Raw genomic sequence first — 14140 nt, 5'->3', positions numbered from 1 at the left:
AGTTATTATATCAAACTTGAGGCTTGTTTTGACCCTTTTTAAAGGACTTAGAATGAGTGGTTTCTCTCCCATACCACCAATTAAGCTTTTATATTTGAAACAGCCTGTTTGTGAAATTAAAGCCTGACATTAAATCGGCTTAGAATACAGAAACCACATTTCTATGAATCATCAATAGTACCCTGACAAGTGAGAGAGCAGAAGTCTTTTTAAAATTCCTGTTACATAAGGTACAAGGTTGCAGCTTTGAATGGGATCAACCCTGTTTCTCAAAGTATTTGCTTTAAGTGCTCTTCCCCCGCCCTCCCCTTTCGGGTATGTTAAGGGTGTTTTCTTTTGTTATCCAGAATGCTGGTAAGTTAACAGGCATTGTTTAGGTTCATCACAGAGCTTCCCATGTCATCTGAATATTTTGCAGTCCTGACATCAAATCTCTTGAAAAAGCAGCTATTTCCTTTCATGGCATTTCAGTTTTTCCCTCTATCTTGAAGCAGCGTTTATTGAAGGGGAGGGTTTAGTTTGGGCTGAGGTGTTGGTGTGTTGTTCCAGCCAGGTCCTTGGGAGCCATGGCTGCGAGTCACTGGCATCGGGCATTGTCAGCATCTCTTGTGTCAGTGGAGCTGTGGAAATTTCTGCTGAGCCACAGTGGAAGCAGAGCTGTGTCCTTTCAATCCCTGGTGCTTCAGCTTAGAGCACTGAGCTTTTGCAGTTCCCAAACTCTTCAGGAGCTTTGCTTTTTTCAGGTTGTGGGCCCTGCTCCTGTCCAAACTTCTGCAGTTGGGCATTTACAAAGTCAGGATCCTCAGCGTAGATTGGCATTTTATCCTGGAGGAGCTTGGGGCAGCAGAGCTGATAGCAAAGATCCCTGTATCCAGAATGAGAACATGGTTTGTGCTTTGTACCATTTCTCTGCAGTTCCTGTCTGAAATGTGATCTGCTCTTTGGCTTTTTTAGCAGGTGAAGAAGTCACAGATCTGAAGAGGCAAGCTGTGGAAGAAATGATGGACAGGATTAAAAAGGGAGTTCATCTGAGACCGGTCAACCAGTCAAGCAGGCCTAAAACAAAGGTTTGGAATAAGCAGCAGACCAATAATTTTAGCTAAGTGCAGTAATTTACACTGAAAATAACCTTTTCTGTTAAATATTCAGAAGAATACATTTTCCTCACCTCGTTTACTTAGCTTGATTTTGGATAAAATGAATTAGAGCAGCATATACCTGAAGAACAAAGAAAATGAAGGCAGCAGTAAGTAAATAAAGGCCAGTTTCTTTGACACAGAAAAGAAGCTTGTAAGCAAACAGCTGCTAAGAAACAAAAAGCACACGGAGAATACCTGAAGGGGTTAAAGGGGATGATCAACAAGTAGACTGCATTTGCACTTTTTTTTTCTTTTATGCAACACTTACACCTAATACCTGAATGTGGCTGGTGTAGAACATTGCTTACCTCCTTCACAAAGGCAAAATGTCTCTGTATAGTCTGTGATTCACAATGCTGAGAGCTGAGGCTCTTCTCTTCATCTGAATAAGGAAATAGATGGAATGTTAGCCCTGTGCCCACGGGAGGAGGGGACAGAGGAGTGGGCATGGCAGCCCCTGTGTGAGGTCTGTCTGCAGGTGCAGAGTCTGTCCTGGCCCATTTCGTGTGCCTTTTAACATTTGTTGTGTTTGTTTACAGCCAGAAACACCAAAGCCCTCTGAAAGTGCAATGAAAGAACTAAAAGGGATTCTGGTAAGGGAGCTTTCATATTATATTTCATTTTCTTCCCATTGAGCTGACAGGGCCTTCTGTGCAAACTGTGAAACTTCTGCATTTTATTTTGAAGCCATAGAGCAGTTTGGGAGCAAATTCCCCAGTTCCATCTTTTACTTTGACTTAAGGATTTTGGTCTTGCTAGGAGAATTTGTTTTGGCACTCTGCTCTGGGTTTGTGTGCTCCTGCCACTAGAGGGGATTTTATGGTCTGTGTTTGCAGTAGATTCCTTGGAAACTTTCCAAATACTCACAGTGGGGATGCTTAGGAATGGAGAGGCAGCTGGGTATCTCTATCTAGTCCAAAGTAAAGCCCCTGGACTGCACATAGAGTAGATGTAGAGTTGTCCTCATCAACTGGTGTCTTTCCTGTGGCACCAGATTTCTTGTTAGCATAGGTGAAGTTTAAATAAAGCAATAGCTCTGGTCTGTCTGCATTTATATGTAGAAAAAATGGATTCTGAACAGGTGTCCACATAACCCCTTATCACAAAATAAAAACATTAGGCATGTTTGGTCCAGGTGAGAGCAGTGTGCTCAGTTTGCTCCTGTTGTGTCTTCTACTCAAGTGTTGCATTGCTTGTTTTTAACTGGTTTCTTTTGCACAAGAGCTAAAATTGTATCAGTCAGAAGGAGCTGTAGTTCTTGCTCCCTGACTTCTGTAACCCTGAAGCTTTTGAAGTGCCACTTTGGCGTGTCAGGTGAAATTCTGCCGGTATTGAAGCAAAATGCTTCACTTCCACTCTACAAAAGGTGAAGCTAATCATTCTCTGGGAATAAACAGCCCTTACAAAAACAGTTCACTGGTGTTTTGGGGGATGCAAGACGGTACAGCAGAGTGTAGCCACAGCCTCTGCTGAGATTTAAAATCACCAGTGGGGCACCAGTGATGTGTTAAAAATTGCTCTTCTCCAGGCATGTGAAAGCAGGGGAAGAAGGGAAGGAATGGTCTAGAGAGTCACCAGACCCTGATGCTGAGCCCTCATTAGAAGGACACATAATTAAATGCGGCAGTAAATAGGAAAGGAATAAAACTCAGCACTGAGACTGTGCTTTAAGCAGAATTCCGTAATTACAGGAAACAGTGGGATGTGGTGTGCTGTTTGGACCAGTGAGGGTTGGGCAGAGCTGTCCTGCCCAGGGTCCCTTCGTTCTCTAATAGCTGTTCTATTTCTGCAGCACTGTGTCACTGGCATCAGTGGATGAGACTTGACTGTGCACTTCAGAGGGAGCAGAGAGGAACCTGCAGGCACTGCACTTCTGTGTCGGGCTCGTTGCTTTTGAGCCTTCCAGGGTATTTGCAGTGCAAGGCAAACTGTATAAAATGCAACTCCAGTCTGTTCTTGAGAGCAGTGATTATGCACAGTCAGACAACAAACATAGGGGTGGAATGTGATGGAGTAAACATTTGTTGCTACTATGCTAATTATGCATTTTGTGTAGGCCTCCATACAATTGTTACAAACAAAACACATTTATGTTGTGCAAATTCCAGAGTTTAAGTGACTCCGTTTTTTAAGTTGCTTTTGTACATACATATTTGTACAGGTCTGGAGCATACTACTAATGAATAACCTGCTCAGTTAAATTTCAGATAGTTTTGAAAGAAAATTTTTTAACTTCTAGGCAGGAGTGAAGAATTAAGAGCTTCTTTGCAGGGCTCCTGAAAATAGCACAGCTCTTGCAACTTGCTATTTCCTTTTGTCCTTTGCTATTTCTGCTCAAAAGTTATGTACATATAAACAAAAGATGTCAGTAGAACATTATTTATGGTCTGGAAAAGTGCTATATGAGTCTGACATGTTTTAGAAGGCTCGGAGGGAGAATGAAATAGTATATGGGTACCAAATTTCTAGTTGCATTATAAACATTTGGGGCAAATTTTACAATCAAGTAGGTTCTGATCCAGCAACTGATCGTTGTGAGTTGGGAAATGTGTGCAGTATGCACTAAATATGTGTTTAAATTCCTGTAGGTGAGTTTGTGAGGTTTCAGGCTTTGCTTAAAGCCTCTCTTCCTCCCACTTTAAGAGAAGTGCTCCTGGACTTGCAGCTTCGCTGATACCACATGCTAGCCTAGGCATAAGGCAGTAACAGCATTTATTTCTGTTCTGTGTGTTCAGCTTGAGATCTAACTCTGTGTGAAAGAGCAGCCTTGAGTTATATAGACAGGGGGTCAGGTTTATGGCAGATCAGCTATATTACAGGATATAATGTGCTGCAGTTGTAGCTGATAAATTCTGACTTCTGCAGATACAAGTATACACCAGGATGCAGCAACACAGGACCATGCTAAAATATAAAACCCACTGGAGCAGTAAAAGTTTCTTAAGATCCTTCAGACGTTAAGATGGAGAAAGTTGGCAGTTTCCCGCAAATATCAGAATTTGTTCATTAGTGGCAGGGCCAGGGCTTCTCTCTTAAGCCTGATATCAACTCCCTAGTGTGTAGTAGGTGTGGTTTATCCCTATATCATTAGTCCCAGTAAGGGTGGGATGCTGAGCAGATCCCAGATGCTTCTGTTGTGCCGATGGAAGAGCTCAGCAATGCAGCTCAGAGCTGCAGCGTAAAAGATTCTGAACTGGTGCACATGAGCTGCTTGGCAAGGCATAATCTGTCCTCAGAGAGTTTCTCCTGCCTTTTTCTTGCTGTAGGAAACACTCAATAAATCCACCAGTTCCCGAAGCTTGAAGTCCCTTGAGACAGACAGTGGTGAAACAGAGCTGGAACGAGTCCTGCGACGCCGGAAAGTGACCACTGACCAGGACAGTGGCAGTAAGTGCTGGATTTCACAGGAGTCCTCTTCATCCCCCTGCATTAAGTGACTCTTGAGGCTTTGCATTCTCTTTCAGACCACTGCCATTGCAGCCATTGTGGAGAACTTCACCTTCTCCAGTGTCTCCCTTCCCTGTCTCACCTGTTGCTTTTCATCCCATTTTTACCAAGGGATGCTTCTGTCAGAATTTTCTGCACACACAGTCAGAAAATGACTGTGTGTCATTTCCTCTTTCCAGCCTGGAGCTCAGATGTTATTGCTGGAGTTACTGCTTCAACCTTCTGTGAAAAAACTCCTGAAAATAATGCTAGCCAGAGAAATGAGGTTTATGGCTGGTGATTTGAATTAACCTCCTGTGCAGACCAGAGGTCTGTAGTTTTTACACTGTGCTTTACTGTCATTATCTGTAAGAAACTGTTGATGTTCTGCTTGGCTGCAAACACAGTTTGTGCAAGTGTAAGTCCGTGCCATAGCTGATGCAGGAGTGGCTGGTTTGAATGTCGCTGTAGAGTTTTATCTTGGACTTTGCAGACAATTCACTGACTCCTCATTACTGTTGAGAACAGTTTTTGTGCAATCAAGGCTGGGAGAGCACCAGAGCTGTGCCTGTGTAGGGCCATGTGGGCAGCAGGATTTACCACCACCCCAGAATGCAGGAGGATCAACACAGCAAGTGCTGCCTGTGCTACAAGAAAGGAAAATCTTGGTGGGGAGAGCAGAAGCTGCAAATGCAGTATTTTGATATTCTCTTGCCCTGGATGCTGTTCATTAAAATTCCATTTTGATTTCTGCAGTTAGCTTGAGTTCTGCTCTGCTTTCGTGTTGTTTCTAGACCAATCTGGATAACAAAAACTAAACTTTCTTTGGATTTTAGGTCCCACTGGAATGTTGGCCACATCAGAATCAAAGTCTCTGCCCGTGCTGGGTTCGGGAGCCAGTGCCCCACAGGCAGCAGTGAACAAGAAAGATGTGGAGACAGAATTCACTTCCAAAGTACCCAACTCAGGTCCTGTCCCCAGCCAGCATAAGGGTGCTACAGGCTCCAAGCCTACATTACAGTAAGTAGAATTTGGATTTCTAGATATATTGTAGTACAAGGTGTGTTTAGCTGGTGTGTTTGGAAAGTGATTTAATGCCAGTTTTGGTTAACAAGGTAAATGTACGGTCTGCAGCTGTTTACCGTTGACTCCCCAAATAATTTGCAGTCTCATGTGAAATGAGAAATTAAACTCTCTGTAATAAAGTTCTTTCCCTCTAAAACCTGTGAACATTCTTCAAAAAAAAGTCCCATCTTCCCTGTCAAAAAAAAAAAAAATCCTCGAGAGATTTGAAGAATAATAAGGCTGAGGGTTTTTTCCGTAACCTGAAGAGGGATGGTAGTTATATTGTTAACTCTTGATTAAAAGTAGTTCTGGCAAGTACTTTAAAAATTACAATCATGTGAGTCATCTCTGTCTACATGCTGGTGTGCAGGGCAGTTTCTGTTGAACCAAAATAAGTCCTGACTCTTATTCTTAAAAATTTGTTGGTAAAGATTTTGAATTACCTTGAAATCTCAAGTTAAAAAAAAAAAAAAAAATAGCTCTGCATTTACACAGATGGGCAGCAGAATCTTTCATCACAGCAAACTGAACACCTGAAACCAGCATCAGAGTTATTAAACCTACTTCAGCAATATTTATTTCAGGTTCCTGGAGGATTGGTTTGTTCTCCAACAATACCAGGCTCCTTTTGGAATTAGGCTGTGCACTCCCTTTGGTTGCCTTGCCAGGTTGTTTGTCATTTCAAGAAAAGGAAAGAGATGAGACAGATCAGATTGGAAAAATATTGTAGTTATGGCTAATTAAACTTCTGATTTCCTGTTCTGTCAATTAGAAAATACCACCAGTACCAATTCTAGCAAATCTCCATTGCTTTGTTCAGAGGAGGAAGTCATGACAAATGAGCTGAATATTCAGTTTGCATCTATTTTTATGAACTGATACTTCACTCTCATGAAGGTACTTTCATCATTTGAGTGGATAAAAAGCCCAATTTCCTTTTGTGCTCTACTGTTGTATTTAATTCCCACAGAGAATTAAAAGCAGAATGCCATTTTCAACCATATGTATTTTCCCCTTTTATTTCATTTGAGTATCCTTAGAAGAAAAATGATCTTCATTTTAATTTAATCCGAGAGATGAAGATATTTTCAACAGTTGTTTTGACATGAATAATGCCACTGCATTTTCTTGAACGCCTACCCTGACAGAAAGGTGAGGTTGTTCCTGAAAACTGTGTTTGTAGTTTGTGGATTTCTACGATTTTGAACAAACCAGAAAATACAAGCAACTCCTGCCACCTTTTGTGTACTTTTATTCCACTGAACTAAGTGGAAATTGCATTTACAAGAAAGGAAATGAAATAATTGCAGGCCCCAAGGTCTCGCAGAATGCGTGGTGAATTGACAGTGAAAAGGATCTTGTGTTGACAGTCACAGTTGTTACGTGTTATAAAAGCATATGTGGAGCTCAATTTATTTCTCAGCTTGCCTATTCAGTGACATCCTGAAAGACACATTTCACGTTAATTTATCTGTTTAAAGCATTAAAACAAATGTGGTGGGCCAGAGTCCTTAGTGCTGCAGGGCTTCCGTGCATGCAGTCACTGGTGTAAACCTGCTTAACTGGGAACACTCATCCTTAGGGATGCATTTCCAGCGAGAGAGAAGGTGCTGGGGCTCTCCTTCTCTTGTGTGGCCAGGCTGGCAGGAGGAGCAGGGATAACCTGCAGGCCCCACACCACCTTACAGAGCAATTGCTTTTCTTTTCTCTCCTGGGTCCTGTTTGCAGCAGAGGTTGGTAGAGGCAGCCTCCAGACTCGGAGGTGTGAAAGCGCTGTTGGAAACAGGGCTCCTTGGAAGCAGGCAGCAGAGGGGAGTTCATCTGGCCAGCAGGTCTGACAACTCAGCTCTGCAGTTAGGCAGTTCTCTGGGCTTCCCTGGAAGCAGCTTCGTTTGATCAGCAGAGCACTTCTGAAGCAAATCTCAGTATTGTCTGTGTTTGCTCTGCTTTGATTTGTGTTCTGGGGTGCCCTTAGTGCATCCTGGATCCATTGTGTGAGTGAAGCTAAACCAGGGCCTGTGGTCCAGGCTTTTTGGGTGTCCTGGGGGGCCACAAGGGAGCTGGTTCAGGGAATCACCCTGACCCTTGTGCGCTGCAGCTGGGGCTGCTTCCCCCGCCACTGCTCCTGGTGCACCACTCCATTCCCTAAGGGAGCTGACTGCACAAACATCTCTCCTGGACTGACTGCATACCCTGCATGAGAAATCCTCTTCTCCTTTCTCCCGCCTGAGGTTAAAGGATGCAGCTCCCTCATCATTTGCAATTCCTTGAAATCTAACCAAGGTGTGACTTCTTAACCCGTTTGCAGCAGCTGAGCAAACCTTTCACGTCACTGGGGGTGACTGCATGTCTCATAATTGCCAGGCTATCCCTCTTACAGGGCAGGCTTTATTCTTTTTTCTTCATCTCAGTTTTAATGTATAAAATGTATAACTTGCTATAGAAAACCTGAGTTTAGAACCCCTGGGTGAGGTGTTCCATCAGTGCAAGAGGTTCTTGTGTCTGAAGCAGTTAAGGAGATGGTTTGAAATATGTGAAATTTTGCTGAGGTGGTGCTCAGGGGGGAGACATCAGGAATGTGTGTCCTGTAGAGAAACTGAGGCCTTACCTCAGTGTGCAGGTAACTTCCTCTGCACATCTCTTCCCCAGTGTTTAACCCAGCATGAGTGTAATTCAGGGACAACTGTAAGAAAGGTGACAATTTATTTTCCTTGGGAGCAAAGAAAGTTCCCGTGACCCCCTGCAGTGTGTAGGCACAGAAGGGAGAGGTGTGTCTGGCTCTGCCGCCAGGTTTTTGGTTGTTTGGTGAGGTTTTTTTCAGCACTTGGTAAACATTGTGTTCCTGGGTTGCAGAGTTCTCTGCTGACAGAGTGCACTACAGAGAGGGTTAGTCTTAATCTGATGATTTTGTACAATTAAAGGATTTGTCCTCCCTCTCCCCGCTGTAATCTTAGTACCCCAAATCAACTACCAGCTCTGCAGGGAGCAGCTCAGCCTCAGCTGGAATGAGCTGCAAAGGTTTTCCACTGCAGCTTGAACATGGGCAATTTAGTTTAAACAAGAGATGAAGACAACAATGGGATGTTCTGGAAGTTGGAGGTCTCCTCAGTTTTAACTTTTAAAAGCTACTGAGACATTTTTCTTAGCTTGTACTCTTTGTGTGCCCTCTCAGTGCAGGCAGAAGCTCTCCAAGATCCTTCATTTAAGTAAATTTTCTGACCTTTTTGAGCTTTTTCAGAAGAAGCACCTGAAAATGGGAACAATCGCCATGCTAAAGATTGTCTGCAGTTCTGTTCTGTGGGCTGCTGTGCTGACCACCTTTGTACTCAGCTGGGTTTAGCAGGGGCTTCTGAAACGGAGAAGGTTTCCTGCACTTCCTTCACAGATGTCTGGTGTTGCAGGTAGCACTGGTACTATCAGTAGGGGACAGAGGGCTTATTCACCAGTGTCCCTGTTTATATTCCCTGTAATCACTGTTGGACAGATGCTCGTAGTACTGTGGTGGAATTCTTTGTTCATCTCAGACTTTCAAACCTTGGAATTTGGTGTATTTTTACTGTTGCCCAGTATTAGCCTGTGGTCTTCTCTGGTTTATTCTCCTACCTTGTAAACAATTCTGAAAGAATAGACACATCTACAGTTTTTACTTCTATTCTCAATGAATGCTGACATAAAATTCTGTTTTCTAATGAATACATATCACAATGATTTTACAATGATTTCGTGAATAGAACACCGACCCAGGTTAAATAATGCCAAGGTTCTAATATTGCCAGAGGAAACAAAGAAAATCCAAGTCTCAGTTGACAACCTGATCCTTAGTTTGTCCTTTTGTACTCCTACTGTAAATTTTATGCAAAGGTCACAGCAGTGCTACTTCACAGACTTTAGTAACCCTTTAGTATTTACACCTTCTGTAGATTCTGTAACTATATAAACAGAAGAGATTGCTTCTGATACTCTTACGTAACGAAGCATGGAACATTGCATATCCCAAAGAGTTAATCTCAAATGCATTTATCATCTCAATCCATATTTCACAGTGCAGATTTGATGTGTTTCATCATAAAAGAAATGCATGCAGACTTTTGAACAACTGTGTGTGAATGAGTACAATAGAACTAGGGTCTCAATTTCTGGTTTAAATATACAGTTGGAGAAATAACAAGAACATTGATAACAGCATTAACAATCTCAGTGAGGGAAGAGCTTTGCATAGAATTAAATGCAAATACCTTGGCTGGACAAAATTGAGTTTTTCAGAACTGTGGCAAACTATCTTTACTCATTGCTTTTCCCAGCTATATTTGTATGAGTAGACACTGTTTTTTTGAAAAGGAGCACCAAAATTACGTTTGTTCTTCACACTGAAACATTCTGCTCTTGACAAACTGTTGAAAGTAAGCTGTGAATAAGTGATAAATAGGGTTAATAATTTTTAACAATGCCTCAGCTGTAACAGCAGCATTGTCAGGCTGGTGCTGCACCAGTGTGAAGGATTTGAAGAAGGCAATACTGGTACAACAAAGTCGGATAGTAATTCTTATTTTTATGCTGCAAACACTGATTTAATCACCGGTTTTCTCCATTAAACTACTTTATATCGACATCTTTCATTTTTCTGTCCTTTGAAGGTGGTAAATATGATTGCCATTTTATCCATTTTTGTTATAAATGAAACAGACTTCAGTGCGTTTGGCTGTGCATCAGTTGCTGGAATGCTGCCATACACTAATGCAGACTCCCCACTGTGAGCCCAGTGAAGAATTATACTTTGATTCACCAGATTGTTATTAAATAGTCCAGCTGTTGGGATTTGAAAGATAGTTACCTCCAAAGTGAAATAAAAATGAACTTGGCATTTATGGCTTTGACCATCTTTATAGTGTTGGGCAATCAGCTTTTCAAAAGTAGCACTTTTTAAAATAACCCTCTTCTAGTTGCACTGCTTTAAAAAGTTTAATTTGCTGTAACATTCAGAATACCCCATCTTGTATTTCTCTGGAATGATTGACAACTTTTGCATAAAATAAGCATTATTTTCCTTTTGAAATCACTAGCTTCTGATGATAATCAAATGAGTCTGAAACTGTATCTATTAGCGCCAATTTCTGCATTAATTAACTTATACCAAAATTCTAATGTTAGAGACAATTCTTGTAATTAAAGCTTGAACGTGGAATTTCATTTGCTCTATCCAGCGCTGCAGCAGCAAGCTGAGTGAATTCTTTCTGAAATGGAAAGTGCAGCCACTTTTGTTTCTGTGATTATCTTTTTGTTTTTAACCTGTTCGTTTATTCTCTCCCCATCAGGTGGGAGCTGGTGCAGTCCCCGCCCAGTGTTCTCATTGTTGAGTGGGGTTACCTCTTTCTTCTTTTCTTTAGGACAAAGACTGTCACAATAAAGGGCAGTTCATGGCAGATGGATCCCGTAGCTGAATTTCTTCCTCTGGCCTCCATTTGACTCTACCTTTTCCTCTCAAGGGTGTTACTTTACCAGTGTGGAAGACTGTTCCTTATAAATAAGCATGAACATTTAGAGAAAAAAAAAGGAAAAGGATGTGTGGGGGTGGGGAAGGACAAGGCTACAGTGCATGTAGGACCTTCCAGCTAGAGGGATTTCAGCACCTGCCCAGTCTGGGCTCTGTGGGTGTGGACTGTGCATCCATAGTGGTATGCAAAGCCCTGCCTGAGGATGGGTCAGTACAATGTGGCTGCCATCCCTGAGCCTGCCCGGCTCTGAGCCCACAGGCACTGGGCTGACAGGCTCTGGAAGGATCAGGCTCTGGAAGGATTCAGGTTCTGGGGGCTCAGGCTCTGGGGTCACAGGCTCTGGAAGGCACAGGCTCTGTAGGCTCAGGCCCTGGAAGGCTCAGGTTCTGGGGTCACAGGCTCTGTAGGCTCAGGCTCTGGAAGGCTCAGGCTCTGGAAGGCTCAGGTTCTGGGGTCACAGGCTCTGGAAGGCTCAGGCTCTGGAAGGCTCAGGCTCTGTAGGCTCAGGCTCTGGAAGGCTCAGGCTCTGGAATGCAGGGTGCAGGAGGCACAAGCCTGTGGTGCTCTTAGGCTCTCTATCTACCCACTCAGCAGGATTAAGCTGGCAGTGGGAACACCCCAATCTGCCACTTGTTCACGCCGAGCATTCCCAGTGTTTGCCATGTTCTCTGCTGGTGCAGTCCAGCTAATCTGAGGATTTGCCTGCATGTTTTCAATGCCACTACAAAGCTTCTGAATACAGACAAGTGCTTTTAGTATTCAGAGGCTGATGCCAGCTTTGACAACCCGGGTGTCTCTGACCTTTCCTTCCTCCTCACTCGGAGGCTTTTTATCCACACGAATCCCTGCACTGCAAACAATGGTGGTGTAACCCCATTTCTGCAGCATGGAGCGTGGGTCAAATGCCCTTGAGAGTTCAGCAAAGGCAGGAGGTGAATTTCCAGAAATGATTAGCGCTTGCTCCCAGTGAGACCAGCAGCAGCCAAGGGAACTCCTGGTTGTGCTGTGCCTCAGTCAGGCAGTGCAGCCCCCGAGCAGGTGGCTCTGGGCTAGAGGTGTGGAGAAGCTGTTTTTCAGTGCCTTGTGAGTTCATTTTTCATCTTCCATGCTTGGCTTAGCAAATCATCCAGGAGGGGGAATGTGACTGTTGCATTTTGTGCACTGCTATCTGTACGTAACAGCTGTTAAATCCATAAATCTATTTATTAGCTTAGCAGACCTGTCTTGGTCATAAGTGCTACTAACAGAAATGCTTTTCTGTGTTTTTATGCTGTTCTGAATATGTCAAATTGTCATTTGTATTTATGTATTTATTCTTTTTTTCTCTAGATCAACTAGTCACACAGAATTGACAAGAAAAGCTTCTAGCAGCGAGAAACAGACAGAATCTGTGGTAGTTTTAGATCCTGTGTCCACCAGTGGGGATCAAATGTCTGAAAACGCCCTGAACCAGAACAAAGTGAAAGAGGAAACAAGCAAGCCACTGCATAAAGAAACTAACGTTGGGAAAATAAAAGAAACAGATAGTTCTAGCTGTTAATTGTTACTCTGCAAGGCTGTACCTTTTGGGAATCATTATCTGGACATGTGAATTGCTTAGGTGTGTTACTAGGGGCCACGGTCTGTACTCCAGACAGAAACAATACAGATTGAAATGGTCTTTCGTATGCAGTTTTTGTTACATGCACCGAAGTGTTTAAATAACTGTGTGTCACTCAAAATCCCTTTCCCATTTTAATTTTGCGGGTATGGTTATTAATTTCTTAGATAGTGTTAGTTACCTTTAAAAATGGATTTGAAGAGGCTTTTTTTAGCTCTTCTTTTATTGAGAAGATGCCTTGTTAAAGGTCTGTTCCAAAGCTTGCCAGAAGCCCCTTGCATCCCTCTTGAGCCGGACAGGTTTGGGTTAGACCCTGTAAGTGGTTACACCCTCATCAGCTTCAGTATGCGAGGGTGTTACTAACTATTAATAAAAATGTGTTCAGACATATTTCTCTAAAACTGTTTTGATATCCACTTAAACCAAAACCTTGTTGGTCCCCTGCCTGCTGTCCCCACACAGGGAGGAAGTGAAAAGCACAAGCACAATCCTTTTGTCTCACATTGTCAGGGGACAGAGACTGAAATGCAGAGGCAGTGCAGCATCTCACTGTGGTACCGAGACTTTGGGCAGTGATAGCCAGAGTCAGGGCTTTGTGGGCTGGGACTGGTGCTCTCACTTGGGTTGAAAGCTTTGCAAAGGAGGATTTGCTCCTGGGTTTTGTTTCAGTGTTACACAGCAGCTTTTGGAACTGCTGCAGCCGGAGTCTGTTTTCACTGCTGCACAAAAATAACTTGCCTTAGGCTCCGGTGGGTATGGGCTGCCTTTGGGATTCATTCTAGGACTGCAAGTTATTGGAATCATCAACATTCTGAGAACTCCCAGCTGAAAGCTCACAGTGCTAACAAATGAGCCCTTGCTTTGAACCTGGCACACACTGGTGGCATTAATTTCTTTATTAGGTGACACTTCAGGTGTCTGTATTTGATAACACAAATCCCAGTTTCCCTCAGCCCTTATTTCCTATGACAACGGTGAGATAGGAACATCATTGATTTGCTCCACTGCCAATTCACATTCCATTATAGTCTCTTTAAATTCAACACAGTATCTTATTCTTTTATAATGAACAAATGGAATCAGGGATTTACCTAAAGATTGGTGTAACTGAAATTGGGTGGGCACGTACTTGAATGCACTTGGATTCTTTTTTATTTAATTATTTGAAACAGTGATAGTATTGAAGGATGAATGTTCCGAGTTTGTTGGTTTGGCTCTGCATGCAACTGTCTGGTGCTTTTCCTAAAAATAAAATGATAGTAATGAGTGTGGTGGTTTCACATCTATTTTGGTGGTTTTTGCATGTTTGCTACGAAAATCTTGGACTTGATCTAATTACTGAATTACATACAGTTCATAAACTTGCGGAAATTTGTCTCTCATGGTATTTTCATTTCTTGGGGGCAGTTGGTTCTGGC

The 14140-nt window shown here is 42.8% G+C and overlaps 1 protein-coding gene across 2 annotated transcripts in view; it reads left to right on the top strand.

Annotated features, from left to right (window-relative positions):
* The window catches only part of SHTN1 (shootin 1), a 53734-nt gene extending 40507 nt beyond the window's left edge, over positions 1-13227 (top strand). Inside the window, exons 13-17 of one of the 2 annotated variants that reach the window (XM_040071881.2) lie at positions 958-1067; positions 1679-1732; positions 4406-4526; positions 5402-5585; positions 12452-13227. In XM_040071881.2, the coding sequence (XP_039927815.1) occupies positions 958-1067; positions 1679-1732; positions 4406-4526; positions 5402-5585; positions 12452-12662 (680 nt within the window). In that variant the 3' untranslated portion in view covers positions 12663-13227. Of the gene's footprint in view, positions 1-954; positions 1068-1678; positions 1733-4405; positions 4527-5401; positions 5586-12451 lie in introns of both variants that reach the window. The other variant, XM_040071880.2, reaches the window with a different exon arrangement.
* The last annotated feature ends 913 nt before the right edge of the window (positions 13228-14140 follow it).

Source organism: Hirundo rustica, chromosome 8 (assembly GCF_015227805.2).
Source record: "Hirundo rustica isolate bHirRus1 chromosome 8, bHirRus1.pri.v3, whole genome shotgun sequence".
Lineage (NCBI taxonomy): Eukaryota > Metazoa > Chordata > Aves > Passeriformes > Hirundinidae > Hirundo > Hirundo rustica.
Note: the sequence above shows the minus strand (reverse complement) of the source record. Positions and strands in the feature narration are given on the sequence as shown.